The sequence below is a fragment of the Falco rusticolus genome, chromosome 20 (genome assembly GCF_015220075.1).
Source record: "Falco rusticolus isolate bFalRus1 chromosome 20, bFalRus1.pri, whole genome shotgun sequence".
Taxonomy (NCBI): Eukaryota; Metazoa; Chordata; class Aves; order Falconiformes; family Falconidae; genus Falco; species Falco rusticolus.
In genome coordinates, this window is record NC_051206.1 from 903,069 (window position 1) to 929,448 (window position 26,380).

At 40.5% G+C, this 26,380-nt stretch overlaps 1 protein-coding gene across 4 annotated transcripts in view; it reads left to right on the forward strand.

Moving 5' to 3' along the window:
- The window catches only part of SLC23A2 (solute carrier family 23 member 2), a 66,190-nt gene that overhangs the window by 33,679 nt on the left and 6,131 nt on the right, over positions 1–26,380 (forward strand). For all 4 annotated transcript variants that reach the window (XM_037371385.1, XM_037371386.1, XM_037371388.1 and 1 more), the window contains 10 exons: positions 4,074–4,361; positions 5,035–5,133; positions 10,564–10,680; positions 11,888–12,045; positions 16,994–17,082; positions 18,531–18,601; positions 19,755–19,936; positions 22,862–22,982; positions 23,691–23,847; positions 25,977–26,124. In XM_037371385.1, coding sequence (XP_037227282.1) covers positions 4,230–4,361; positions 5,035–5,133; positions 10,564–10,680; positions 11,888–12,045; positions 16,994–17,082; positions 18,531–18,601; positions 19,755–19,936; positions 22,862–22,982; positions 23,691–23,847; positions 25,977–26,124 — 1,274 coding nt within the window. In that variant the 5' untranslated portion in view covers positions 4,074–4,229. The remainder of the gene's footprint in view (positions 1–4,073; positions 4,362–5,034; positions 5,134–10,563; positions 10,681–11,887; positions 12,046–16,993; positions 17,083–18,530; positions 18,602–19,754; positions 19,937–22,861; positions 22,983–23,690; positions 23,848–25,976; positions 26,125–26,380) is intronic.

Sequence of the window (26,380 nt, forward strand, 5' to 3'; positions counted from 1 at the left end):
ACAGAAAGAGCCCCAACAACCTCTTGCCCCAAGCATGCTGCTGTCTGGAGGTCACATTGGTTTTGGTTTCCTCAGTCTTTGCTTTGCTAAGCTCAGAATTCAAATGTTAAAGGCCCTCAAGCATAGCACTGTAGAGATGAATGGCGTCACTGCAAATCGGATTTTTTTTATTTTTTTTTTTAATTTGTCTCTTGTAGTTGTTGCTGGGTATTCTCAAACTAATACAAAAAAGTAGGGAACATTTTTAGTGTGGTTCAGCCAAAACCTGTTATCAAGTGATGCTGCTTCTAAAGACAACAGTGCATGCAAGGGAGGAGGTATTTTACATATTGTATATATTACGATTGTCTGCTCCTTTAGTGGCATTTGTGGTCCATTTTTCCTTTCCGTGGTAGTAAGCTCTTTGTGTAGATCTGTATCTTCTGTCCTGCTCAATTTAACTCTTGAATCTAGTAAGAGGTGAGTTTTCAAATGATTTTTTTTCAACAGACTTGCATGCGGTTGGTTACCTTGTGAAATAGAAGCTTTTTGTGCAGCCTGTCTTGGTATGTGGGCAGATTTCTCTATAGGAAAACCTTTGTTGTCTGCTTCTGTGAATGTTTTTATTTGTGGCAGAGGTTCCAGAGTAATGACTTGCAGGAAGAAACTGCCGGAAGAAAAAGAAAAGTACGTTTAATGACCGTTTTTTCTTTCAGTGAACTTTGAAATGCATTTTAACTTGTTTAAACAAAACAAGAGCTGCCTCAGTAAAATAGAAAATGTGATGTTAGTAGTCATGAAAATGCAAAGTGTAAGAACTACCGCGTGGTGTCAAAGCAGACACTGCCATGGCATTGTGTCCTGTCTCGGTGGTACCAAATCTGAAAGATTTGTGTGTGGGAGGAAAGGCAAGCGTGTGGAAGATGCAGGGTGGCCTTTCCTTGGCTGGGAGGGTTTTAGTCTTGTGAACTTGCACCTGGACTATCCCCTGCAGTAGGCTCTTTGTCTAGATACTAATCTTATCTAAAGCATTATAAAACCATGTCAGCTTTTGGCCTTCCTGGGTTAATCATGTACAAGCACTGAAGATAAGTTGGTATAGAAAGGCATGAAAGTTAATCGGTATCCTGGTGGAAATTTCACTTCTAGCTTTTCCATTTGATCTAAGGCACAGATAATTTGTTGTACTGTGTGCACCTAGCTGATGCTGAATGAGTTTTATCTCTTCTTACATAACTTTTCAGCTTCTGATCAGTTAGATGTGTTACGGAGGACTATAAAATGTCAGAGTCGTCTTGTTTAGCTATGCTCAGTTGGTGGGTAAGAGGTCTGATAAAGGAGGATATATTTCAGATAAGCTGTTTCACTTTGACGCTTCTGATTGCAGAATAAAACTATTCTGCAAAACCTCTGATTATCATCTGTGCCGTTAAGTGTAAGTTTAATTGCTGAGTATAAGCAAGAAAAGTTTGGCAATTTGTCCACCTTGTTTTCTGTGGACCGCCCCCTGGCACACCTATGTGTAGTTTGTGTGCATGTATATGTGTGTACACAAACACTCCCTCTCACTAGGAAAAGTAGTAGAAGAGGCTATTTTTGCCTGTTAATTTGGAGTAGCTTGCTTGTCATCATTTGGGAGCCCTTATCCAAATATTGTTGTTCTAGCTATTGTGTTTCAGCTCTCAAGAATAAATAATAGGCACAGCTTATTTGCTTGCTGTCCTGATGTCATTCTCAAGAACAATTCCTGAGGAATGATCACATCTTCTTTGAGAAGATAGCAGTCTTACTGTTTTGCAACGCAAAGTGAAATAGGATTACATGGTCTTTTCATTTGCATCGGTGGAGATGCTAGTTAATGCTAATTAAGCAGCTTATCTTGCCAGAGTACCTTAAACCAGATCTCCTGAATGGCAGGTTTCCTGCTGGTGTAACTGGTACGCTGGTGTTTTATTGGCATGGCTGCGTTTAATTCTGCCCTTTCCCTTTTCCTTTCCAATCTGAGATGATAAAAGCCGCCAGACTAAACTACGCCTGTCTCCATCACTGATTTTCTTGGAGAATAAAATATGTCTGCATTGACAGAAAACGGCAGATTCATTTCTTTTTTTTATTCTTTTGTGCTTGCAAAAGTCCCCCGTGCCTTTGCAGTAAAAAGCAAACAAAACCCCTCAACCCCCCACCCCCCCACCCCAGACACCCCCACTGGCCCCAAACCTTTAACCAGTATCCGTTACCCCCCCCTAAGCTGCATAGGCAGCTGTGAGACAAATATTCCTGTAGAGATTTGAGCAATCGCCAGTTATCTGTGCACAAACTCAGAAGCAGACAAACTAATTATAAAGTTGCTGTTCGTGTCTGGAGATTTGCACTTCTGAAGGGGAAGTCTGTGGTTATCGTCAAAATGGGAATGCCTTTTTTTTTTCTCCAGGCATAGGGCCGTGAGTGCTCCAACTAGCCTTCTCCTTCAGTCTGAAGTTCAAGTGAGAAATAATTAATTTTGCTATTTTAATATTTACTTTGAGAGAGGTCATAATTAAACCCTTATTTGAAGATTTTCCATTCCGTTTTGATTTAATTAAGGGTGCTTCAAGGGTGTCTCAGTGCCCACAGAGTATTTTTAAGGTACCTATATTTTCTCTCTTGAAAAGTTACATCTGCTTTGTAAGATTACTATCTCTCACCTCAAATAATCAGAATTTTCTAGCAAATGGGCAGTTAATAGCTACTAAGATGTTCTAAAATATTCGTATTTGGTAATTTTTCAAACAGTCCTAAATTGCCCCTAGCAGAAGGGTCTTTGTCAAGTTTCATTTTGATTGCAATTACATTCAAGCTGCTAGCATCTTCCTGAGCAGCATTTTAGACAGGATGCTTAAGAAGAATTCCAAACTGTAGTTTGGTTTTTCTTTGTTCTTTTTTAATATATATACATAACCGTGTTTTTTGAATGTCCATTAGCCGCGTGTGTGGCTGTAGTGATTAAGTTGACGATGTTATAAACTTGCTTTTGAAGTAACGCCAGCGTGCAGTGGGATTTGCTGCTTGAATGTGTGCCTGGCTTTGCAGAAAACTTCACTTGATATGACTTTGAAAAGGCCATTTTTCAGGTTCTGTCATGTACTTTCGTCTGTAGCTTAGCTTGTTTTATCTGCAGCTGTCTGCAGCTGCACCTCCTCTTCGAAGCTCTGTAACAACAGGTTGCAAAACTTGGTTTGCTGCAGAATTCTCTGTGCTGTCCTTTGGGAAGTTTGAGTTAAAATCTGTTCATCCATGCTTCGTAGTCTTGGAAATAGCAGAAGTGTCAATCACCATAGACTGGCAGGTCTAATTTAAGGAGTAAATGTGGAAAAACAGTACTGTAGTGACCCATCTGGGAAAACAAGAGAACCAGTAAGCATTTTCCTGTTCCTGTGCCAAAATAGTAGTGATATTAATTAAAATACACAATTTTATCCTGAACCAGTTGCTTCAGCATCATCAGGCAGATTACTTTGAATGTTCCTCATGCAGCTGGGATAATTTCAGGTAAGGGTGTTCAGCAGAAAAGGCTGTTTCCGTCTGTCTGAAATGGGCTTACTGAAAGACAGGTGTGCTTCTCAATCCATCTAATCTAAGCTTCCTGGATGCTTTTTATTTAAAAACAGGTCCTTTTAAAAGGAAGGATTTAGATATACAGAGGTGGACTTCTAAGTAGGTCTACAGTTCACGCTTTCTGAAGAAGCACAAGTATTGTTTGCAGTGGGTGTTCAATAGCGTTGCTGCGTAGCTGGAGTACAGGCGTACTTTGTTCCTCAAAGGTTCTCTGGATGTGACTGTGGAATTGAAACAAACCCAAGGTTTTGATATATATTCTAATAATTGAAGATGACGAGAGAAGAATGAGAGAATAATCATGGTATTCCCATCCTGAAAGAATTTAAAATACCTTCAGCTTTATCTTTAAATGGTAGTCTCCTAATTATCAAATCAAAAGGAGAAGATAAGAATTGGTGAGTCACGAGCATGAAAGGGAACCAGGGCTGCAGGGCATGTGTGCTTGTACAAATATCTTAGGTAATCAAGAAAAAATTAATGTCTCTCTTCAATTCTAGGTGCCATTGATGCTAATGATACTTAAAAAAGCAACCCTAATGTCCCAGCTGGATTACTGAGCACTTCTGTGATTCCTGGAGGTGCGGCTGTTTAAATAAGAATTTGTCCGTAGTACTTGGCCTGTCATATCCCAGAATCATCTGCGTGGGTCCTGCATGCAAGTCCTTGACATCCTGGAAACGATGGGGATTGGTAAGAATACTACTTCAAAATCAGTGGAGGCAGGAGGCTCCGCAGAAGGCAAATATGAGGATGAATCTAAACATCCCACCTTTTTCACCCTGCCTGTAAGTAACACTTTCAGGTACTACATAGTGTGAATCAGTTAATAATGCTTTGTTGTAATCATGTTGTACAAACCCTTTATTTCCACAAGTAGTTAGTAAAACCTCTTTTGCCACTTGCTACTGTTTATATAGAAACATAGCCAATTATATTGTCTGTGGTTGTTTCATGCGCGTGCTCCGAAGCAGCGCTGTTCACAGGACATGCGATACCCCTGACACGATTAGAACAATTTCATGTTTATGATTAGAACAGTTAACTGTCCTCCTGCGGAATGCAGCAGCCCCTGGTATGCCTCAAGTCACTTGACTAAGAGGAGTAGGTGACAGCAAGAAAACCTTTGCTTGTCTTTTACTTGAGCAGATTTTCAGTTGTACCGTTCCTGTTGTACACGTCTGCCTCTTAATAACTCTTCCAGTCGGTCTGCTGCTGTCTCCTGCCACCCTCAGCTGATGCTGTCCAGGCTTTGAGGAGCTGTATGTGATGTCTTTCAAGTTTCTGTATATTCCTAGACATGCTGTTACAGCCATGATTGCTTGCCGTGCTTGTAATGTGTTCTGACAAAATGTCAAAGGCAGATGTCAAGTACCAAGGGAGAAAACTGGGTGACATGGGGTGTGATTGCAGGGAAAACGTTTATTTTAAGACCATGTGTTTCTTTCTTTTTATTTTAAGGTAGTCATAAACGGTGGAGCAACATCCAGCGGTGATCAGGATACAGAAGACACAGAGTTGATGGCCATCTATACTACAGAAAATGGCATAGCAGAAAAGGTATGTAGTGGTTTCCTTCTAGGTGAGAAACCATTCTCACTTTTTCAGTTCTATTATTTGTCAACGCTACTTTTACTTGGCTGAGAGATTTTCTTTAATCAGACATGCTGACTTGCAGATTCAGGTTGGCCTTGGGGGAGTTCTGTCCTCATGACTCTTCTGGTGACACATTTAGGTTGCAGAACATGGGCAATGACTCAGCAAATGTTAGAAGGCAGTTAATACACTTTGACCTGGCACCAAAATGCATAATATGCGTTTTTGTTTTCTTATTTCTTAATTTCCATTGCCCTCTTGCATGGTTTCCCTGATAAGGTCATTCTGTTCTGTTCTTCAGTTCTTAACTTGATCTGCATTTAGTCAAGTAAACTGGTGGTGTTGAGTACCTCCAAAAGTGAGATTGTTTCCACTTTCTTTCCCAATTTCTTCTGAGCTCCAGCCTCTTAAACTTAATTTTTCTAGTTCTCTTTTCAAGTAGGGGGCTACTTATTATTGTGACAGCTTTATGAGTGAATTTCAGGTAATTCATAAAAATCCTGGCACATTCTTCCTTCAGATAACAATGATTGTATCCTGGCTATTCAGGGAAATCCAGCTGAGGCCTCAAAGGAGACCCGTTTGGTTGGGATTTTCTCAGCTTTTTTCTCAATTCCATCATTCCCCAAGCCTGTTCCATAATATTCTTGCAAGCAGAGATGGTGATGTGAACATGAACTTTTGTTTAAAATAAGGAAGGGAGATTACAGTAAGTCTAAACAGTACCTTTTCCTGAAAAGTTTGTATGTAATTGGCAGTGTAGTTAAGGCTTATCTCTAGGGAGCCTCAACCTGACCAAATTTTTCAAATGTCCTGATGGAAACAAGACCAAAACTCCTTTGGTTCCAAGCAAGAGCGTCGTAATGCTCATTTCTTTGAGGTTGTAACTTGTGTTGGGGCAAGGATGATATCAAAGGGTATAGTTAAGGTTTTCTGACTCGGACATCAGAATTCACTTCTGAATTTCAGATTTATAATAGAGCTTAAACAGGTGATTCTGACAGGTCTTTAGTGTTAGATTACAAAAGAATGTTACGAATGCCACGATGTGCCTTCATGTACTCTGTCTCTTACAGGTAGTCTGCCTGCATGTCTCAAATACATCTCTACTACCATCTTGATCATGCTGATATTTTAATGGACAAATTTTGGCAGCTGTTGACATGCATATGTCTGTGATGGCTGACTTTTGGAGCACGCTCAGGCTAGCGTGGAGAGAGACAATCTGATAAAAACCTTGAGCAAACGGTGTTGGGATGAAATTGTGCAACTAAGATAAGCAATCTGTAGACATTAAAGCATGTCTTCGTGGCCTGATTTTACCAAACATGTATTTTTTGCCCTTCCACTTGAACCATGTGACCAGAACTGTAAATGGATGATAAATCTATCTTAAAGAGACCATGAGCTTTTAATCAACCAAATCTGGTTGAGTTAAAGCTTTGCTGTGGCCTAAAATGAATGAACGGTGAAAGAAGGGCTATAGCGATTAACAGCCTCGCGTATTAAGGTAGTATTTGAGGCTAGTATTCCTGGTAATCTGGGCAAAACCTCCTGCTTTTCACTTAAAATAAGTGTGTGCGTGAAGCGTGTTTGGTCTTGGCTTTCCATTCCTCTTGAGAGATCCTTCACCAAAAAGGCAAATGAAAGGCCTTGAATAAAAAGCCTTTAACAAAGAGGACTGAAATGTACTTAATTGCTGGAGGATGCCCAGTGCTTTTACATTCTCTTCCAATATTTGTTAGCTGAAACAATAAACTATTAGCCCAGATGAGAAATAACTGTATTGCTGCATCCCTATAAAATAAACAATACCATGTTGCTTATTGCTTAATAGAATTAATTTGAACATGTTGTTTGCTCTTTCAGGTATTTTTCTAAAGGCCTTGCTCCTCGCAGTTAATCTGTTTTCTTCTGGTCCTTCCCCCTAGTACTTGATAACAGAGCCTTTGTCTTGCACAGTTGGTGTTTGCTGCTTGGGATTTTGGGTTGGGTTTGGTTTTTGGTTTTCTACTTTGTTTTCCCCAAACACTTCTACTCCACTTTTATCTCCATCTTATTTCCCTCCCCCCTGTTTATACTTAATTCTGTACTTCTCTGCATTTTTGTAGTGTCCCACCTTTGGCCAATTAATAAAAAGAATTCATCTCTGATCAGTATCTCATTTGGAAAGGTGCAGTTCGTTCCCAGCAGTTCCCTACAGCACACTATGGCATACTTGGCAAGCATCAGCACAGAGTCAGTACGTTAAACCAGCAGGCACACGCTCGAGATACAAAAGGACCAGTGACTACCCAGTGACTTACCAGGAGAATAGCCAGACCTCACCCTGGTTCTCACATTCCTCATAGTTCAGTCTTGGTCGCTTTTATGTCAGTTCCCTTTAGCCATTATCTGCTATAAGTCTGATCAAGATGAAAGCTTCCTCTTCCAAAGCAGAGTAAGTCTGACTTTTGGAAGGGATTAAGGGTACCCTGGATTTTTATTTTTTTTTATCCTATAACTTTTCTGTGTAGGACAGACATTGCTATGACAATTGTGCCTTAAAGTTTGGAATTCTTTTGTTAGAAGACTTACAAACTTCACTTTCTAAAGGAAAGCTTAAATTGGTTAGCGGTTGTCGATCTGTGCCCAGAGAGAGCTTTCTACCTGCCATGGACGAGTCGACTTATTCCTAGGCCTGGTGCCTGCTGCTCTTCTGTGTTCTTTGCAGACAAATATAGGCGTAAATGTAATCACAAATGAAAAGGACTGATAAACTTGCTGCATATGCCATGGTCTTCGTGTTAGAAACAGGTTATCGTTTCTGATTGCTGCTGCCCAAGGAGGAAGGGGGATATATAGAATAGAATAGAAGGCCAGGTGGAAAAGTTGGGGAATGTACTTGATGCAACCTCATCAGTCCTAGGGCCAAACACTTCTTTTTTTTTTCCATAAGTGGAACAGTTAGGTACCTACTGGGTATTTATCTGGCAAAATTAGAAAAGCAGCCAAAAGATGGGTTTTCTAAAGGCAGCAGCCAAAACAGGCTCACCAATCTGCACAAATCGCTCACTGGATTTTTCGAGTTATCCTGTTATCCTGCTTGGAAACATCACCAACGTTGAAAATCCCATTCCTGTCCATCCTTGGAAGGAGTAATGCAGGTCGCTCGGTGCACAGTGGTAGGTGTTTTATCTCTTCGTGCTGGAGTCAGGTGGGGAACTATCCACAGTTTGTTCTCCTGATCTTGCTGCAAGCCAACATTGATGTAATTCATGGAGCAAACAGTTAATTTCTGCTGACGCCTCTCTCTTCCCACCTCATGAGCAGATGTCGTAACCATTCTTACTGTTCCTTCATGACCTCTGCCTCTCTGGAAGTATATGATGACCTCTTAGTCAAAATGCTGAACAAACAGGCAGTGTTACTGTGAGCAAAGTTCTCAGGTGGAGCATATATTGCAGTGAAATAGAGCAGAATCGAGGCAATCAAACACATATATATTTATATATATATATATATATTTGTGTGTGTGTGTTTGTATAGTCTCGGGGGGAAGGTTAACAAAACTGCTTTATAAGAACAGGAAGTATCTTGGGAGCTTCTCTGGGTGAATCTTTTCTTTGTTTTCCCAAGAAAGTTCTTAAAGAAGCCGCTAGTGATGATATGTGTCCTGCTGTTTGTCCATAACTGCGCTGGCTGTTGGGTCTTGCTCCTTCTGCCTGTCTTTGTGAGTCAGCCACGTTGTCCCCTTCCTTGGATCTACGCATAACTGCATTGACAAGAGGATGTACCCGATTTTTCCTAATTTCCAGTTGGAGACAAGATGTGTACAGCTTTACTGCTGCGCAGTGCTCTCCCCTCCAGTATGAGGTGAAGCTCTAAAACTCAAGTTCCTGAATTTTTTCATGAGTCATTTTTTTTTTAGAGAATCAGGTCAGGAGGGTGGTCTTTCATTTTTCAGTCAATGAAAAAATTACATTGGTGCTGCAAATTGGCAAGATGAGTTGTGCAGTCAACAATTTCCCTTATTTCTCTGCTTAGGATATGTATCGTAGTTAAACTAACCCTGGTGAACAGATTGCTGGGCGCTTAACGTGGTTGAAAAAAGTTTTCTGAAATGAGTGTTTCTAGATTTCGCTTTTCCACTGTAATACCCTCAATCTTTCCATAACAGTGTGGTCCTTTACACTCCCTGAATTTGAATTAACCCAGTGGCATTTTTTTTCCCAACAGATACCAGAGGTAAGAAGGAAATACCATGGGTCTGTTTGGCTTCCCTGACCTTGGAGATGATAAATAAAATGGAGATTATCTAAGCATAATCTGTGGGTGTGTAGTGATTTTTGAAGAAGTAAAGACCATTTGAGGCAAAGTCACGAGTCTGGCAAAGTTTCTGGTCCTTGTGTAAGGCTACTTCACATGAGTTTGTTATGTTCTAGCGTGGATTAGGTCAGAACAGTAGTTATATAAGGTATTTTTTTGGTTAGTTGAGCTGATAAGATCTAGTACTTCCTCTTGCTTTTGTTGTTGGTATTTGGGCTTTGGAGCATTGTATTTTTGTTCTCAGGAATTTCAAAACCAGAGTGTCTGAAAGGAACGGCTCCACTTAGTTGTAAAGAAGAAATGACTGAGCTGGGTCTTGTTTTAATAGAAAATCTGCAGGGATTTTGATGTGTGTGTCTGTGTGGTTAGTCTGCTAGCTCTCTGTGAATTAGGGCACATGGTAGCCCAGTATGTGGTCTTGCTTAAATTCCTGTAGTTCTGGAGGAAGTCTGCTTGGCTGATACAGATTGGCCGCGGATGTATTCCGTTATGGTGATTAGCATTTTTCTTGACTGGTTGAACATGGAGTGGAAGCAAAATAATAAATCTTGTGGCTAAAAAAGGTTGACCAAGACTGAAATTGAGTAAGAATTAAGTAGGGAAGCAATTACCATGAGGAACTTTCTTGTGTGATTTTGGCCTCTTAGGCAAGGCTAGCCATTCTGCTTTGAAACTAGCCATTGTTGACTCTTCTACGTAGTTCCAATTCTTCCTTTTTTCTTTTTTTTTTTTTAATAATTCTGTCATGATAATTTCATTTTATGGGCACCTTTTGGCTGTCAGGTTGGTTATAATAAATGAAGAATTGCTGTGTTAGTATAAATGAGCAGGGAATGGCTTATAGAAGTGAATGTGTTTGGTAAAATTTAGTAGCTACAGCTGGAGGTGAGCTCACTGTCAGAGGTAAAAGGCTTTAAAAATGTTTGAAAATGTAATGTATCACCACTGTGAGTATTACACCAACCTTGGAGTATCTGGATAGTTCAGATTCAGTTTATTCGTACATAACAGTAACCTACTGTTGTCCTTTGTGTCCTCCCCTGCTTTTTTACCCTTCCCACCTTTCTACCCTCCCTGTCAAAATAGAGCTCTTTGGCAGAGACACTGGACAGCAGTGGAAGTTTAGATGCGCAGAGAACTGACATGATTTACACTATCGAAGACGTTCCTCCTTGGTATCTCTGCATATTTTTGGGGTTACAGGTATGTTTCAAAACAGCCATAATTTCCTCTGTAACTTTTAAAGCTTTTTTTAGTATTTTCTGTGTAGTTTATAGCATTTGTGTACGTGATAATTTTATTTTTCCCATGCTCTCAAATGTTTGAATAAAGTGTTGAGGTAGTTTCATCTTAAGTTGATTGCACACTAAGATTACTGTCTTGATAATGATCTATATCGTCGTTCGCTGGCTTATGCATTTGTGACATTCACTTAAATATTTAGTCTTCTAAGCTACTGTTAGTAAGTAAGTGAGTAAATGTGAAGTGGTGAGCTTCAGAAAGTGACGTCTGGCACCTCTGGAACGAAAGATGGAGAGAGATAATGGTTTAGTCCTGAAATGTTGAATATTAGAGCTGCTACTGTAGCCATTTCAATTCTGCAAGCTCAGTAGCAGCATCCTGGACCTGTAGGCTCACTAGTAAGCAGGGCAGGTGAATTCTTTACTCCTTGGAGTGAGAGCGTGTGCTTCCTGCAATGAGGAGGACTGTAGCAGTGAGCTGAACCCTACTACCAGCTCAGCCACTCGTGTGAAGCAGAACAGCTCATTTCATCTCCTTTCTTTCTCAAATGGTAATAATATCTGTCCCACAGGAATGCTGAGAATTTGTTAATATCTGTAAAGTATGTTGAGATCTCCAAACAAATACATTCCAAAGCATCCTTTTTATTTCTGCCTTTCCTCAAGGACGACAGGCAGTTCTGTAGGGACTGTATTTTTTAACTTGCACTGTTGAATATGGTGATTCTTGTTTGTTTGCTTGCTTAATGTATTGGGATGAAAAAGAATTCACGAGTACCTAGTTTCTGGTACTTGAGAGCTTATTTGCATCCTAGTTTGTATGTGCTCAAAGTTCATTTGTAAGCTAATGGTTTTTCACATGGTTGAAAGTGAATGGAGTTATTTATCTGCTTTTCTGAGTCAGAAGTGGTTTTCAGCACAGTTACCTAGATACCTTCTCATCAAGAACAGTAGCCATGTGGCTATTTAAATAACGTAGTGTATTCTGCAGAAATAGCAATCGTTAGCAACAGGCTAGCTCAGCGTGGAAGGAAAATATTTAAAGAAATGCTTTGGACCAGGAAGCGATTCAAAAGCAAAAATATCCAATGCGAAAGAAAAGATAGTCATCAGTTTATTTGCTCATTAATATTGGCTGCAGTATTAACGGACTATTTTTCTTTTCACAGCACTACTTAACATGTTTCAGTGGAACTATAGCAGTGCCCTTTTTGCTGGCTGATGCCATGTGTGTGGGATTTGACCAGTGGGCTACCAGCCAGTTGATTGGGACCATTTTCTTCTGTGTGGGCATCACTACATTGTTACAAACAACTTTTGGGTGCAGGTGAGATTCGGGACTTGTTTCAAGTTCTTGAGATGGTGATAGGACTAGACATCAGTTGGGATTTCCAGGGTGCAGTCGGAGATCCAAGAGTTAGGTCGTCTATTTTCAAAAGGATAAACATGAAACACAAGATAGCAGGTCAAACGCAGGATGGTTAGGGAAAGCTTTTGGAAAGCTGCTTCCAAAAAAAGGTGGATCCGAAATCAGAGAAGGCATTGGAAGGGTAAGAAAATACAGCGGGAGCAGGGAGAGGGAAGGAGGAGGAGGGAAATCTGAGGGCAGAGACTGTGTTAAGTGATTCTGGGGGAAAGAAAAAATCGATACGCCTTGGTAAAGAGGAACTAATTTTGATATTTTTATTAGCTTCTGGAATGATGCTGTATTCTTGCCAGTGTTTAGGTGGTTGCGATTAGTCCTACAGCAGATCGTGTGCTTGTTCCTGTAAAGGGTTTGCCAAATCAAAAAGTTAAGGAAAAATGACAGGGAAATTTCTTATTCTCTGAACTGAGTATCATTGTTACCTTCCAATACAAACAAATTATTTGATTTTAATTTGTTAGTTGCTTTGAGTCGCAGGTAACGATCCTTCCTTGAGTTGGGAAGAAACACGTAGTGTAGCCTTACAGGGATGCCTGTGCCTCTCCTTTGGTCTGCTCGCTTAGGAGGATGCAAGAGGCTAATTCAAGTGTTAGCAAATACTTGTAAAAAATCTGGTGTTGGTAAGACCAGGATGCTCTAAGTTTTATTAACATGGAGATAAATCCTTTCTAAAAGTGTGTGTTCTATACTAAATGCTGCAGAGAGATACTTGACATGTTTACTTAAACTTCTGTTGACTCTGCCTGTCAGAACTGGGAATAGCTAAAACCTGCGGAGTTATTTCTGCATCTTCTTGAATAAACCAACAGTGATAAGTAAAACCAGAAGAAAAGTGTGTATTTTAAGAGTATGCCCTCATATGGTTACTTGAATGATTCATGGGTCATTTAGTTCAATTTAAGAACAATGTGAGCTGAAATCTTGCATTCCAATAGAAAAATGGACAAACATCCCCTCCATTTTTAAAGATTCGGCTAAGAAACAGAATCTTTGGGTGGAAAAGTTATCTCGGTGGGGTGCGGAAGGCAAGCCTATGACAGTTGACTTGCAGTTGTAGATCAGCTTTTCATCTAAAAATTTTCCAAATATTTCAGCTTTTCCAATGTAACCTTTAGTTGCTATTTTAGTTGGCTTTCTTGTCTTTTTTTTCCTTTGAAAAAACCTTCCCTTTATTTTTTTTAATGTCTTAACTTATAAAATAGCTTCGCTGTTTTGTATGAAAAGTTTGTTCTAATGACAAAACAGCATAATGCAAATTGTTGAAAGAGAAAATTTTCATCCCCCAATGTATTTTCTTTAAGTCAAGACTGCCTGCAGTTAATAATCATATTTTCTGCCTGATTGGCTTTTTGTGCTCATGGAGTAGCTTGCCTTAGCTGTAATCAAATTTTCAAGTACCTCGTCTGAACAGAGGCAGAGGAGCAGGGCTGTACCCTTTGGTGTTTTGAACCTCTTTTAATGGGAGTGATGGTTAGTGGGGTTGTTTTTCCCCTCCCAGTCCTCTGTGCTTTATATAGGGAACTGAAGGATTGTTGACCTAGGCAGGAACTGGAAGATAAGGTATTTATTGTTCAGGTTTGAGTGTCTGCTCCCTGGATTTACTGAAGTTCAAAGTCTTCGAGTTTCGTATGCAGAGTTGTGGATGGAGATGAACTCAAAGTGGAGCTTTGTTTTCCTGTACTTCTGCCAGCTTTTTTCTTCTGCCTCAAATTTATCAGAAAAAGCTTCATTTTTATGCTTCCTGAGATTTGTATGTCTTCACAGAACTGAAGTTTGTCACATTTTCTTTTTTTCCTTAACAAATCTTGGGCTCTTTCTCTTCATTACTTAATATAGAGTGATTCTGGGCTCTTGCAGAAACTGGCGTGGTCCCATCATTTTGAAATCTTAGAATCACAGAATCATTTAGGTTGGAGAAGACCTTTACGATCAAGCCCAACTGTTAATCCAGCACTGCCAAGTCCATCACTATACCATGTCCCTAAGCACCGCATCTATGCATTTTTAGAACACCTCCAGGGATGGCGATTCCACCACGTCCCTGGCAGCCTGTTCCAATGCTTGATCACTCTTTTTTTTTTTTTTCAGTGAAGAAATTTTTCCTAATACTGAATCTATATGAAGTTATTTCCTCTTGTCCTATCACTTGTTATCTGGGAGAAGAGATCGAACCCCACATGTCTAACAATCTCCTTGCAGGGAGCTGCAGAGAGCACTAAGATTCCCCCCCAAATCTCCTCCTCTCCAGGCTAAACAACATCAGTTCCCAAAGAGCTGCTGTTCTCTTCCTTCTGTACAACGCCACCTGTACCCTCTGTGGGTTTTCTGGTTTTTAGTGGGGTTTTGGGTTGTTTTTTTCTTTTCAGTGGCTTCCACTTGCACTGTGAACTATATGTTTATATACTGAAGAGGCAATTGCATTTGGGTCTTAAAATAAGTGAACTTTTATTTAAGGAGAAAATTTCTGCAGTTGAATGTTTTATAACTATTTAACATGTGATTCTGGTTTTATGTAAGGGTGGGAACGGGATATAGCAGCGATGTTCTCTAAATGATATTTTAAAGTATTTATTGGCAGGTCTGTCAACTGCAAAGTATTTCAGCAAATAAAGCCACTACGGTTTCAAAAGGTCAAATTCCGTGGTTTAGAGGTCCTTAAAGATGGATTTAGCTCAATTGTGAGGTGGAGTTGTGGTCAGTTTGGTACCCATACTAATTTTAGGAATTCAAGCTATTCATTGGATTATGTAATAAGCCAAAAGATTTGGCAAAGATTCAGAGTAATTAGTATGACTGAGACAATCAAATACAGCTTTAATATATAACTCAACATTTTAGGTTTGTTGCTGTGCCCATCGCTAAGCATTCTTACATCTGTGTGACATGTTAAGATAGGGAAGACATTTCCAGATTACTTTAACTGCATAAAAAGCTCTGCCGCCACAAGGGCTGGTGCCAGAATTGAGCAACTTCACAATTTAGATGTGAAATTAAAATTATAGTCCAATCATAAACTGGTGATATTTTGCCCAGCTAGTAATGAATGCCTGGCTTAGCAGTGGGAAAGGTATTTTGTAAGTCATGTTCCAAACTGCAGCTGTGTCTTCAGAAAGAGACTGATCTTGGTTGGCTGATATTGAGTAATAAATTGGGTGAAAGATACTAATTTTTTCTACTTGGACGGGGGAAAAAAAAGTATTTTGAGCCTACTGGCCCTTTTGCTAAATATTCCAGGTTTACTGTCTCATACAAAGGTTAGGCGGATAGCTAAGCAAGGTGTGCTAAGATCTTACTATTCAATACGTATGTAGCGTATTTTATGTGATACAAAGCTCCCAATCTAAACCTGAGTTCAGTACAACTGATGTCATCACTGGAGAATGTGTTTGCAAGGTGTATTTACAAAATCATTAGTGGGGGACAGAGTACTGTGTAGGTGGGATAGAGGCGTAACAGCTTGTTACAGGTATTGCAGATTTTGCCGTGGGCACCACCTTGCTCGGGTTGCTTAATGAAGCCTGAAAAATAAGGTGAATCATTCACTCGTAGATACCAACCGTTTCTTCACCAAAGATAAAGCTTTGATTTTTGCTTGAAGAAACTTAGAAGAGAATTGCGTGCCAGTCAGGTGTGCTCAGATGGCTGGTGTATTTTATGAAATTTAACTTTCTCTTGCAGTTTTCGATGTTTGCAATAGGTGGGTTGGCTTTTCAGATTACTCATGGCCCAAACTCCAATGGTAGTTCAGCTGTTCTTGATTGTGAACTTCACAGCTACTGTTAGTAACATGCTTCTAGTTTGATCTTCTTTGTGTTAAACATGTATTGGATTTTTTTTCCCCCACTGATTTGGTGTTTTTTTCCCCCTCCCTCTGCCCCCCCCTCTTTGTATCTTTTTTGATCTTTATCTGAATCTGCTACGGTTAGTTCTTTTTCCTTTACTGGTGTTTGCACTGGCATCAAGGCACTTTGTTGCGACTGTAAAACAGCCATAAACATGGTGCAGTGATTAGAGCCACATGAGCAATTAAGTGTTCAGTGTGTTACAGTTAGAGATTGTTATTAAAGAGAATCTTACTACAATCCATTAATGACGGTATTTATAGAATAGTTCAAAGTGCATCTTCTCTGTAGCTAAGTAACATCTGGATATTTGTGGTGTTACGCAAGCTACGCTTGATTCAATAAATATGTAGTTGGTGCTGCTAGATGCCTTTAGATCTTAAACCTTTTGGGAAGTGTAAACACCAATGCAAAGAATGTCATCTTGAAATTCTTGCAGCATGTGTATTTATTGTTGGTAGCCACCTGGAACATCTAATCGGCTGTTGTCAACCTAATAGTTATTTACACATACACTTAAAGATGAATGTATAAATGACTGTACTTCACGTCATGCAGAGGGAAGGTATTGAGTATGCAGACTGCACACTGCACTGTCAGAGAGCTTTTTTCATGTGGCGGGACGGTGAAAGCTGCACGTTCAGCAGTCTGGCTGGGACGTACTTCAGAACGTACATCTGTATCCTTGTGCTGCCGAGTCAAAACTTTAAATCAATGTCTGGTACCAGCGTGCTGGTATCCAGTAATTACCTGTTACAAGATGTTGTAGTAATAACTTCATGTGCGTAGTGTCTTCTGTTAGGTCTTTGGTTTGTGAAGTCTTGGGATCTCTATGGCTGTTCTTTTTAATAAGAAATTCTTATATTTCACATTTTTAATAACACAGTCACACACACAGCATTAAGGATGGTTTTGAGGATGAGTAACCATTTAACTGCAACTGATGTCCTGACACAGCACTGTTAACACCTACAAACGTCAGCATCTCTTCTTTTCCTTTCCACCAGGTTACCCTTGTTTCAAGCGAGTGCTTTTGCATTCTTAGCACCTGCTAGAGCAATACTCTCCTTGGAGAAGTGGAAATGTAATAATACAGGTAATTGTCATTGATTCTTGTTCAGGTTTAAGTAGCAGATGATGCAGATCACGTATAGTGCAACTGCCAAGCCTTTTGATCTGGAAACTGGAAGTAATGAGCAGGGAATGTGAAAAATTCCTTCCTTTTACAGTGTTAAAACTTTGTGCCTTGGAAAAAGATTCCTAAAAATGCCCTTGTGGAATTCCGTTTCTGGTTGGATTTTTTTTTTTAATGTAAAAAATGTTGACAAAAGAAGTCTAGATTTTGTTAACAATGTAGAGAAAGGCAGAAAGATTCCATAAATGTTCCTTTCTGGTATTTGGAAATGGTGAGTCCAGTTGGGTCCTTTTAATTTGAGTAGTAGGAAGGCTGAGCGATGTTCAGCATCATATCAAGACCGGTGTTTTTACCTAATTCATACCTGACAGGTTTTGCAGAGCAAGCTTTGGATGTTTGTTTTACCTTTTTCTTTGCTAACGTCGTCATCCTGAAAGGTTTTGAATGTATTTAGGGTGAAAATGTGCAGGAAAACTGGTTGGGTAGGGGGATTTTGCTTTAATTTAAGTTAGAAAACTGAAATGGAAACAGCTCTGGCGGTTTTCTTCTTAATGGGGTGTAGTTATTCAGTAATAAGGCTGTGGGGAGTCCAGGACGGCAGTATAGAGAAGCAGGCTGCTTGCTTCTGACTGAAGTTCTTCCCAGGGGTCCTTTTGATTTTCTTAATTATTTACATTTATATTATGTATGTGTTTATACATCTCTCAATTCACTTACAGCCATTTAATTAGTTTCCCTGATGTTTTTTCTGTAGAAAACTTAGTTTTGAGCATTCACATTTTCTCACTGGGGGAGTCAGATTGAGCTACTGGGAAGTAGCACATGGGTTTCAGTGCCCAAGAGGTAAAGGCAGACTGTGATGTGCTTTACTAGTGCTAGTTGTGCTGGATATTTATGTGCACCAAAATGTGCCAGTATCCTAACCCACGCCTTGTTGAAAGAAAATACTGTCTATTTTTTCCCACTACTCCCTTTGCTACTTCTTGCTACCTTTTAACTTTCAAAAGTTGTCGGATGGGGTTGTTACCACAAATCAATTCATCACTCAGTTAGTGACCTAAATTGGTGAACAACAAACGTTGGAGTGTGTGATTCCTAGTGTGCAGTTGAGTAAGTCTCCATTCATCCGTTTACTGGAATGGGTAAAGAATCCCTAATTGACCTTTCTTTCTGAAAGTTATGGGGTTTTTCCACTTTGGTACAGTGGGTAAAATTAGCGGTTAGCTCTTGGGGAATGTAAGCATGTTATTACTTGATTTGTAGCATTGCAGAACTTTTATTCTGTGGAAATCAAGGCTCCTTTGTCAGGCACAGCTTAAGGAGAGGTTTATTTTGTATTAAAAGATGGTAAAGTGCCTGCAGAATAAAACCCGTGTTTTTGTTCTTTTGTTTTTGTTTTTTTTTGTAAGATATAACAGTTACAAACGGAACAACAGAACTGCTTCACACTGAGCACATCTGGTATCCCAGAATACGAGAGGTAATGTAGGAGTAGTAGCCTTTAGCTGTTTGATCTGTCTTGATTCCAGTTAAGTTTCTCACCTAACCATCTGTGTGTTCTCGTCTTGTAAGTTCGTAATGTCTTCTTTCACGGCGCTTTTCGTTTGAATATCTCCCTTTACTCATTTCATGGAAGTCTTCATTTTTCAACTTGTTCATTGCTGGACAGCAAATACAAGGAGTTAGTTACCACATTCCAAAAGATGCGCAGTAAAATGGGCAAGTGAGATGAATACTCTTCTTGTAACACTGAGATTTGTGCTCGCTGGTAGCAGTTCAGCTGCTACCAGGCCACTTGCCTGCTGTTGCTCTGTTCAGTAGGCTATCCTGTGAAAGGTAAACACGCAGTTAGCAAATCTGGTTCATTCCTAGGTGTCTTAGGTTGAAGACTATTCTGATAAGATGTTGATTCTCCCAAGAGGCTTGCTGAAATACATCAAACTCCTTCTCCACTCGCAGCACTGTAGTCTGAACTCCGTCATGCTCTGCAGAGCCCAGGATGAGGGTTGTGCCCAGGCATCACACGAGAGTAGTAGATAGCATAGTCCAAATTAAGGCGTGTGTCATGGAATTTATCTCCCATCCCGTTGCTTTGGGCTGCAAACTTTTTCTTAATTAAAAACAACCCCTCTCTCTTCCCCATGTTCAAACCATAGCTACATCCTGCCAAGAGCCCTGCAGCCAAGAGGGCTGACAGTCTCCTGAGACCACAACGCTGCTCTATACCAGCTTCTAAGGAGCACTTGTGAACAATGCAGCATACACTCTGCCCCTAGGAGCTAGGAGCATCACCTCCGTGGCGCCACCAACCCTTGCCGTTCGATCTGAGAGCTTAAAGGTTAGCCTGGAACCCAGGTCTCCTGTCTGACAGTGTGATGTGCTATCCACACAACTACCAGACTGGCCCACTGGTCTGTTGTGTAATAGTTTTGTGGAGAAAACCATAAGTGTTATGCTTAAGCAATAAGTCACTTAAACCTAATGAGCTGTTTTATGACGAAAAAATTGCTGAGTTCTTCTGTGTCACTGAATTCTTTTAACTGCAGTTTGTAATCCAGAGCAGAAAAAGAAACGTTTGGGGTTTGCTTCTAAGATTTGACTGAACTGTCTCTTTCCCGTTCTTGTGTGTTCAGATCCAAGGTGCAATTATCATGTCCTCCTTGATAGAAGTGGTGATTGGTTTGCTTGGCCTTCCTGGCGCCCTGTTGCGATACATTGGACCTCTGACCATCACGCCAACTGTTGCTCTCATCGGCCTCTCCGGTTTCCAAGCTGCTGGAGAAAGAGCAGGCAAACACTGGGGTATCGCTATGTTGTAAGTACTCCTGGGTGTTCTTGGCTTAAGCCGGGGGCTCCTGGTCGGTAAGGCATCGGGCAGGAATTTTGGAGTGCCAGGGAAAAGCCAGGGTCTGCTTAGCTCCCAAAGGTAGCATTGCAGCGCTCTGAGCATGGAGAAACACCGTGTGCAGGAATGTGAGCGGGTCTGGGTCGGGTCAGCTGGCCAGTTGGGAATAAGGGCGCCAGCAACTTGAGGAGGCAGGAAAGGACAGTGGCTGAAAGTGAGGTATGGAGAAGAGAGAATTTTATAAAACATCGGTTGATCCGGGAGCCATTGGCTGGTTCTAATTCAGTGCTCTAGAAATGATGATTTAGCAAAACACTGGAGAGATTAGTGAGCAATTTCTGTTTCTGTTTTTATGATGTTGTTGTGTATGTTTCTTATTCTGCAATAGTGAGCAAATACCATTGGTACTAGTGATTCATCTGTCTTAACTGGCTTGCTTACCTACAGCCGAGAGAAATTCGTACGAGAGAGAGCATGTGTTATTTCCATGAATGCCATCAGTCAGTGAGGCATAAGTAGACAGATTTCTGTTCAGTAGACGGAAAGGCTTTTAGAGTGAGTGTCAGGGCGTGATGGTTGTGCTGCTGTAGGTATAGGTGCCAGAGAAATAAAAGAATTGAGATTAGTGGTATGAAAGGGAATAATGGAGAAAAATGAGTTGTGAGGAGGAGGCAAAAGCTTCCTGTGAGATGCTGCGGGTAACCAGCCAAATACAGATGGAACCCACATTTTAGGGAGAAGGAAATTGGCTGAAGCAGTTGCTCTGTTCAGTATATAGCGACCAACTTGGTGCTGGCTCTGGAAGCGGAAGGAATGACTTGATGAGATCAGATTCTGATCTGACTAATCTGTTTGCACAGTACTTTGAACATGTAAAGTATTCTGTAACTGCAGCTTATGATTAAAAAGGCTGTTTAATTCTCTTTTATCTTGGATTTTAGCATCATGAATATTTTTGTAATTCTATTATGTTAAGCTGCTGACCCAAAGGAAGGTTTTATTTTTCTGTAAAACAAATTCTGTGCAAGTTGGGACTAACATTAAATCAATCAAGCAGACGTTTAGTGAATTGGACACAGAAACATGTAATTAAAGTTGACATTTTGCAGATGGAAAAAAATAAATCAATTTGGGAACAGGATTTAAATATTACCCAGTCAATAAGTATTTCTGGCTTCTGCCATGCAAAAATGTGCACTAGATTGTTGAAAATAACTCTGTAGCCATCTAGAGCTACTCAAAAGTAACTTGATCTCTACAAGATGTGGCACTTGAGACTGTCTTGACTGCTCTGATGAGATAAAAATACTGTATTGCACAGCAAAATAATACCTGTGTAAGAGCTATTATCCTGCATTAGCTGCAGAAGCTATTTGACAAGATTTTCGTGTTTCCCAAACGGTTTCCTGACCTTGCTTGTTCTGCCAGTGCCAAGCTGAAACCATTTAATCCATAAAACACAACACATCGTGATCTGTTAAAAGGGAAATTATTCCTGAATTGGTCTTTGCCTGTAGATCTGGTGAACAAAACTGTGTCTTTGGGTGTTTAATGCTTTGGTAATATTTTACAGAATGGCAGTAAGCCCCCCTGGCATGTAGCCAATGTAATACTACTTACCAGAATATAATGTTATTGAATTATTTACAGCTCCTTACTAAATAAATCAAAATACAAAGCCACCTGTCTTCAGGGCTAGCATGCCAGGATAGCTGCTGTTAGGGAGGGGAGCCTGTCTTGCCGTAATGGACTTCGGGAGGGATGCCAGAACGTTCCCTGAATGTAAGGAAAAGGTGCCTTTATCATTAGACTCTAGGTGGGGGTAAAGGCTATAAATGACACCCTTCTTGTGCAGAGCTCTTTGTTCCTGGAGACTGAGGGAGAAGAAAGCTCTGTTCTGTTTCTTACAGCCTGAAACTGATCTTGGATAGAAAAGGGAGGGAGGCTTAAAATCCACCTTTTTTTTTTTTTTTTTTTTTTTTAAAGTCAGCTGATAAAAACATAATCTCCAATTTCAGAGAAGCTTTGCTGCTTCAGACAGCTTGACTCTGTGTAGCCTTTTTAATAGCAAAACGGGTTTTGGCAATTTCAGAATTGAGCAACCTGCCCTGGCTTTTTATTTTTCATTGCAGAGGATACGTATTTTAGCTGTAGAATTGAATTAATTTTTAACATATAGAGGAGCTTAGCTGTGACGAGAGGGGAAGATGCTTAACACTTGAGGCATCTAAAAACTGTAGTAAACTGGGTTACTGGTGAACTGCAGTTGAATGAAGTCTTGTTTTCTTAGGTTTTATTGTGCTTGATTTAGTGCTGTTTGGTGAAAGATGCACATACCAAAAAAAGGGATTCTTAAGAACTGAAGAACTTCTCTTGACAGAAATTTTTAAAGTGCTTTGGAGTTTTCTGCAAATTCTGAAATGTAAAGATTACTGTACACTGGCCTCCAGTTTTCCTGTTTCTTCCTACTTGCTAGCAGCAACCTTTGTGCTTTATGTAGAGCAGACCTAGACACACAGATGGAGTGAGTCAAAAAGACACAAGCAGCGCAGCAGTGTAGCTCTTTGCTAATGGGTGCTTAGCTCTGAAGATCTTTTAGTCTGATTAATTTTCCTAGTTTCATTTACCTGTTTGCTGCTGGCTATTTTTTGCAGCACTTTAGAATACAAATTATGTTGTTTCAGCTTTCATGGAGTAATAATTTATTCAAAATATATTCTCTTATGATGCCTTGTCTTGTGCTGTATTTAAAATGTACGTTTGTATTTTTGTGTCTGAAGAGCCTGAGCAGGTTTGTGGTGAAGAGGGGGTTTTAACATGCTGGTGCTAATGACATGTCTCTCTTGTGCCACCCTCCTCCTCCTCCTCCTCCTTCTCCTCCTCCTTTTTTCTCAGGACTATTTTCCTAGTACTGTTGTTTTCTCAGTATGCCAGAAATGTCAAATTTCCCTTACCCATTTACAAATCCAAGAAAGGATGGACGGCATACAGACTGCAGCTTTTTAAGATGTTCCCTGTGAGTAGCTGAACTTGTTCTTCAGTTAGAAAAAAACACCTCTTATTTGTGTTTTGGGGTTGGGGTGGTTTTTTCCCCCCCTTGGTTTTGATTTTTCATAACAATACAATTGATCACAAAGGTGAGATAAAAGCTGAAATGAACTTAACTAAATGGCTCATTTACCACATGAAATGGTCTCATATTGTAGCCTTGCTGGGTCCCATTTGGGTATCTGTCTCTGATGAAGAGTTTTTGGAGTGATGAAGATCATGGCAGGGGGGGAAGGGGGTAGAGAAGAAGGTATGTTTATGCATGCAGTGAAAGCCTAGACTGAGCCCTCCAAGGAGGGATGGAGAGATCGTTATCTTCTAATTTTAGGAAAGCCATGCTCCATTCCCCTGTGTGAAAGACCTCTTTTTATTTCTCTGGTAAAACTGAGATGAATTCACGAGTTTAAGTGCCTCTTTGGAGACTTTCCCATTTGTTACGGGAGAGAAGAGGCTTGCTCTAATTCTAAAGCTTTTGTAACAGCACCTTCGTTAGGGGCAGCAGGGAAACATCTAACAGATCTATTACAGGGTTTACTACTTGTTCAGACTTAAAACATCACTTAAGATCACGCTCAGATATTTGTGTAATAGGTATTCTGTGCCGGAACTGTTTGCTGTTGATGAATACTGCCAGTGAGAGTTTATTTTAAACGTCTTTTTTCCTCCTCTTTCACAGATTATTTTAGCTATTTTGGTGTCGTGGTTGCTTTGCTTCATCTTCACTGTGACAGACGTCTTTCCCCCTGACAGTTCGAAGTACGGCTTCTACGCTCGCACAGACGCACGACGAGGAGTGCTTTTGGTAGCTCCGTGGTTCAAGGTTCCTTATCCTTGTAAGTATGTCAGGGTTTAAGAGCTGGTTTTGTAATAATACACCTGTGAATATAATTTGTGTTGTTTTCAGAAGCATTGCTGTTTTTCTCACAGTACTATATTCTGATGTACTTCAGCATGCACTGATCTAAAGATACCATTGACGGGGGTGATGTTCTTTTTCTTGTTTTCCTCTTTGATTTGATACCTGAAGGTCTCACCCAAGAAAGACCTGAGTTTCTGAAACTTGAATTTGTAGAAGGCACTTGCAGGGTTTATCTGGGTAACTCTTGACCTCTAATAACATAGTGCGACCGTATGTTTAACGTGGATTTTCAGAGAATGGTTGATATATCTGCACTTGCCAATACTGTGGTGAGCTACTGTTAATGTTACACAATAAATAAGGATGGGTTACTACAACTCCTGTGGAGCTACCGAAGTCATTGGTTCCTCTTCTCTAAAGAAGAGTAGTGCCTGAGTTTTCTCCAGCTTGATGCACTCCCCTGCCCCAAACACACCCATTCTTGAATTAGCACAGTGTTAAACAGCTACATAAACATGTCCCGACTTGCAGAAGTGGCATTGGAATTGGGCCGAAGGGCAAGTCAGAGAGTGCCAGTCCATGCTTATCAAAGGACAAAAAAGTATTTACAAGAGAACACAAAACGCTTTACATGACATTTTGGGTGCTTTTGCTGGCCACCTCTAAGTTTAAAGCTGTTGAAGGCTTTTCTTAGGGCATGAGATAGAGTTGCAACACCCTTGTGCTGCTCAGAAATTAATGGGGTAATGATAGAGAGTAATATTCTACTAGAATAGAATAATAGAAATTGTTAGGAATACCACTACGTTGTAATGAGGCAGCTTCATTGTGGTTTTCCATATGCTTTGGTTCTGATTAGTTTTTAAAAGAAACCACTTCTAAAGGAGTACTTGCAAAATGTATAATAGCTTTTGGGAAAGAAGAGGAGGAAAAGTTCTCCACCCTGATTAGACGTTTCTTATTTGTGAAGCCTTGTTCATTCACGTTTGTGTGACTTCAAGTTCCTTTTGTTGCAAGAGGCTCATCTATTTCAAAGAGATAAAAGCATCAAGGCAATTGCTGTGGAAAACCTGCCAAGCTTTTCTACAGGCTTAAATTAATCTTATTTTCTTTTCTACAAAAATTTGGAATTGGGAGGTGTTTGTGCAGTGATCATAGCTGGTTGTTGGCCATTCTCTTCGGTAGACTAGACTTGTAACCAAAGGCTGAGTTTTTAGAGCAATAATAATTAAGTGGCACTCGCCTCAGTGATCAGAATTGTTTTTTCACAAGCAGTAGTTCAAATTCCTTCCTTCTGAACAGGAGGAATGTTTTTGGTGGGGTTTAGGGTTTTTTGGGTTTTTTCCAAGCATGATCAAAGCAGCTGGTTAGGCGGTTTTTCCTTTGCTCTTTTCATCTACTTGAACTTGCCAGACTGTCTTACTGTGAAGGGAATTTGTTGATTCCATTAAAGATGAATATAAATAATGTGGCCAGCAGGACCAGGGCAGTGATCGTCCCCCTGTACGAGGCTGCACCTCGAATCCTGTGTGCAGGTTTGGGCCCCTCACTACAAGGAAAGGGCGTTGAGGTGCTGGAGTGTGTCCAGGGATGGGCAGCGGAGCTGGGGAAGGGTCTGGTGAGCAAGTCCTCTGAGGAGCAGCTGGGGGAACTTGGGGGGTTCAGCCTGGAGAAAAGGGGACTCAGGGAGGACCTTCTCACTCCTTACAGCTCCCTGAAAGGGGGGTGTAGGCAGGTGGGGGTCAGTCTCTTCTCCCAAGTAACAAGTGATAGGACAAGAGGAAACGGCCTCAAGTTGTGCCCGGGGAGGTTTAGAACTGGCTATTAGGAACAATTTCTTCACTGAAAGGACTTGTCAAGCATTAGAACAGGCTGCCCAGGGAGGTGCTGGAGGTCGCCATCCCTGGAGGTGATGAAAAGCCGTATGGATGCAGCACTTAGGGACGTGGTTCAGTGGCAGTGCTGGGTTAACAGTTGGACTTGATGATCTTAAAGGTCCTTTCCAACCTAAATGATTCTGTGATTCTATGAAATTGCTGTATGTTTTGATACTGAAATTTGGTTTCTGTGGCACAAGCAATTTCAGCTTCCTTTTCTTCACAGTTCAGTGGGGACTGCCGACGATCTCAGCCGCTGGAGTAATAGGAATGCTTAGCGCAGTTGTTGCTAGCATTATTGAATCAATAGGAGATTACTATGCCTGTGCCAGGTTGTCTTGCGCACCTCCTCCACCTATTCATGCAATAAACAGGTATGTCAAAAAAAGAAATATTTTTCAATGTCTGAAGCTACTTTTTTATTCTTTTGGGGTTTTTTCATTGGGATAAGACAGGAATGTGCTCTGAGATTAAGTGTTGCAATTAGGTCAAACAGAAGGGCCGAGAATCTGAAACACAAAATGCAACTGTCACGTTGAATTATTTTGTTGCAAGTGTAGTGTTGGAAACCTAGTTCTTTTCCTTCTGGATTCCATGGTGGTTAATAGTTCGGTTTCTGTAGGGGCAGAA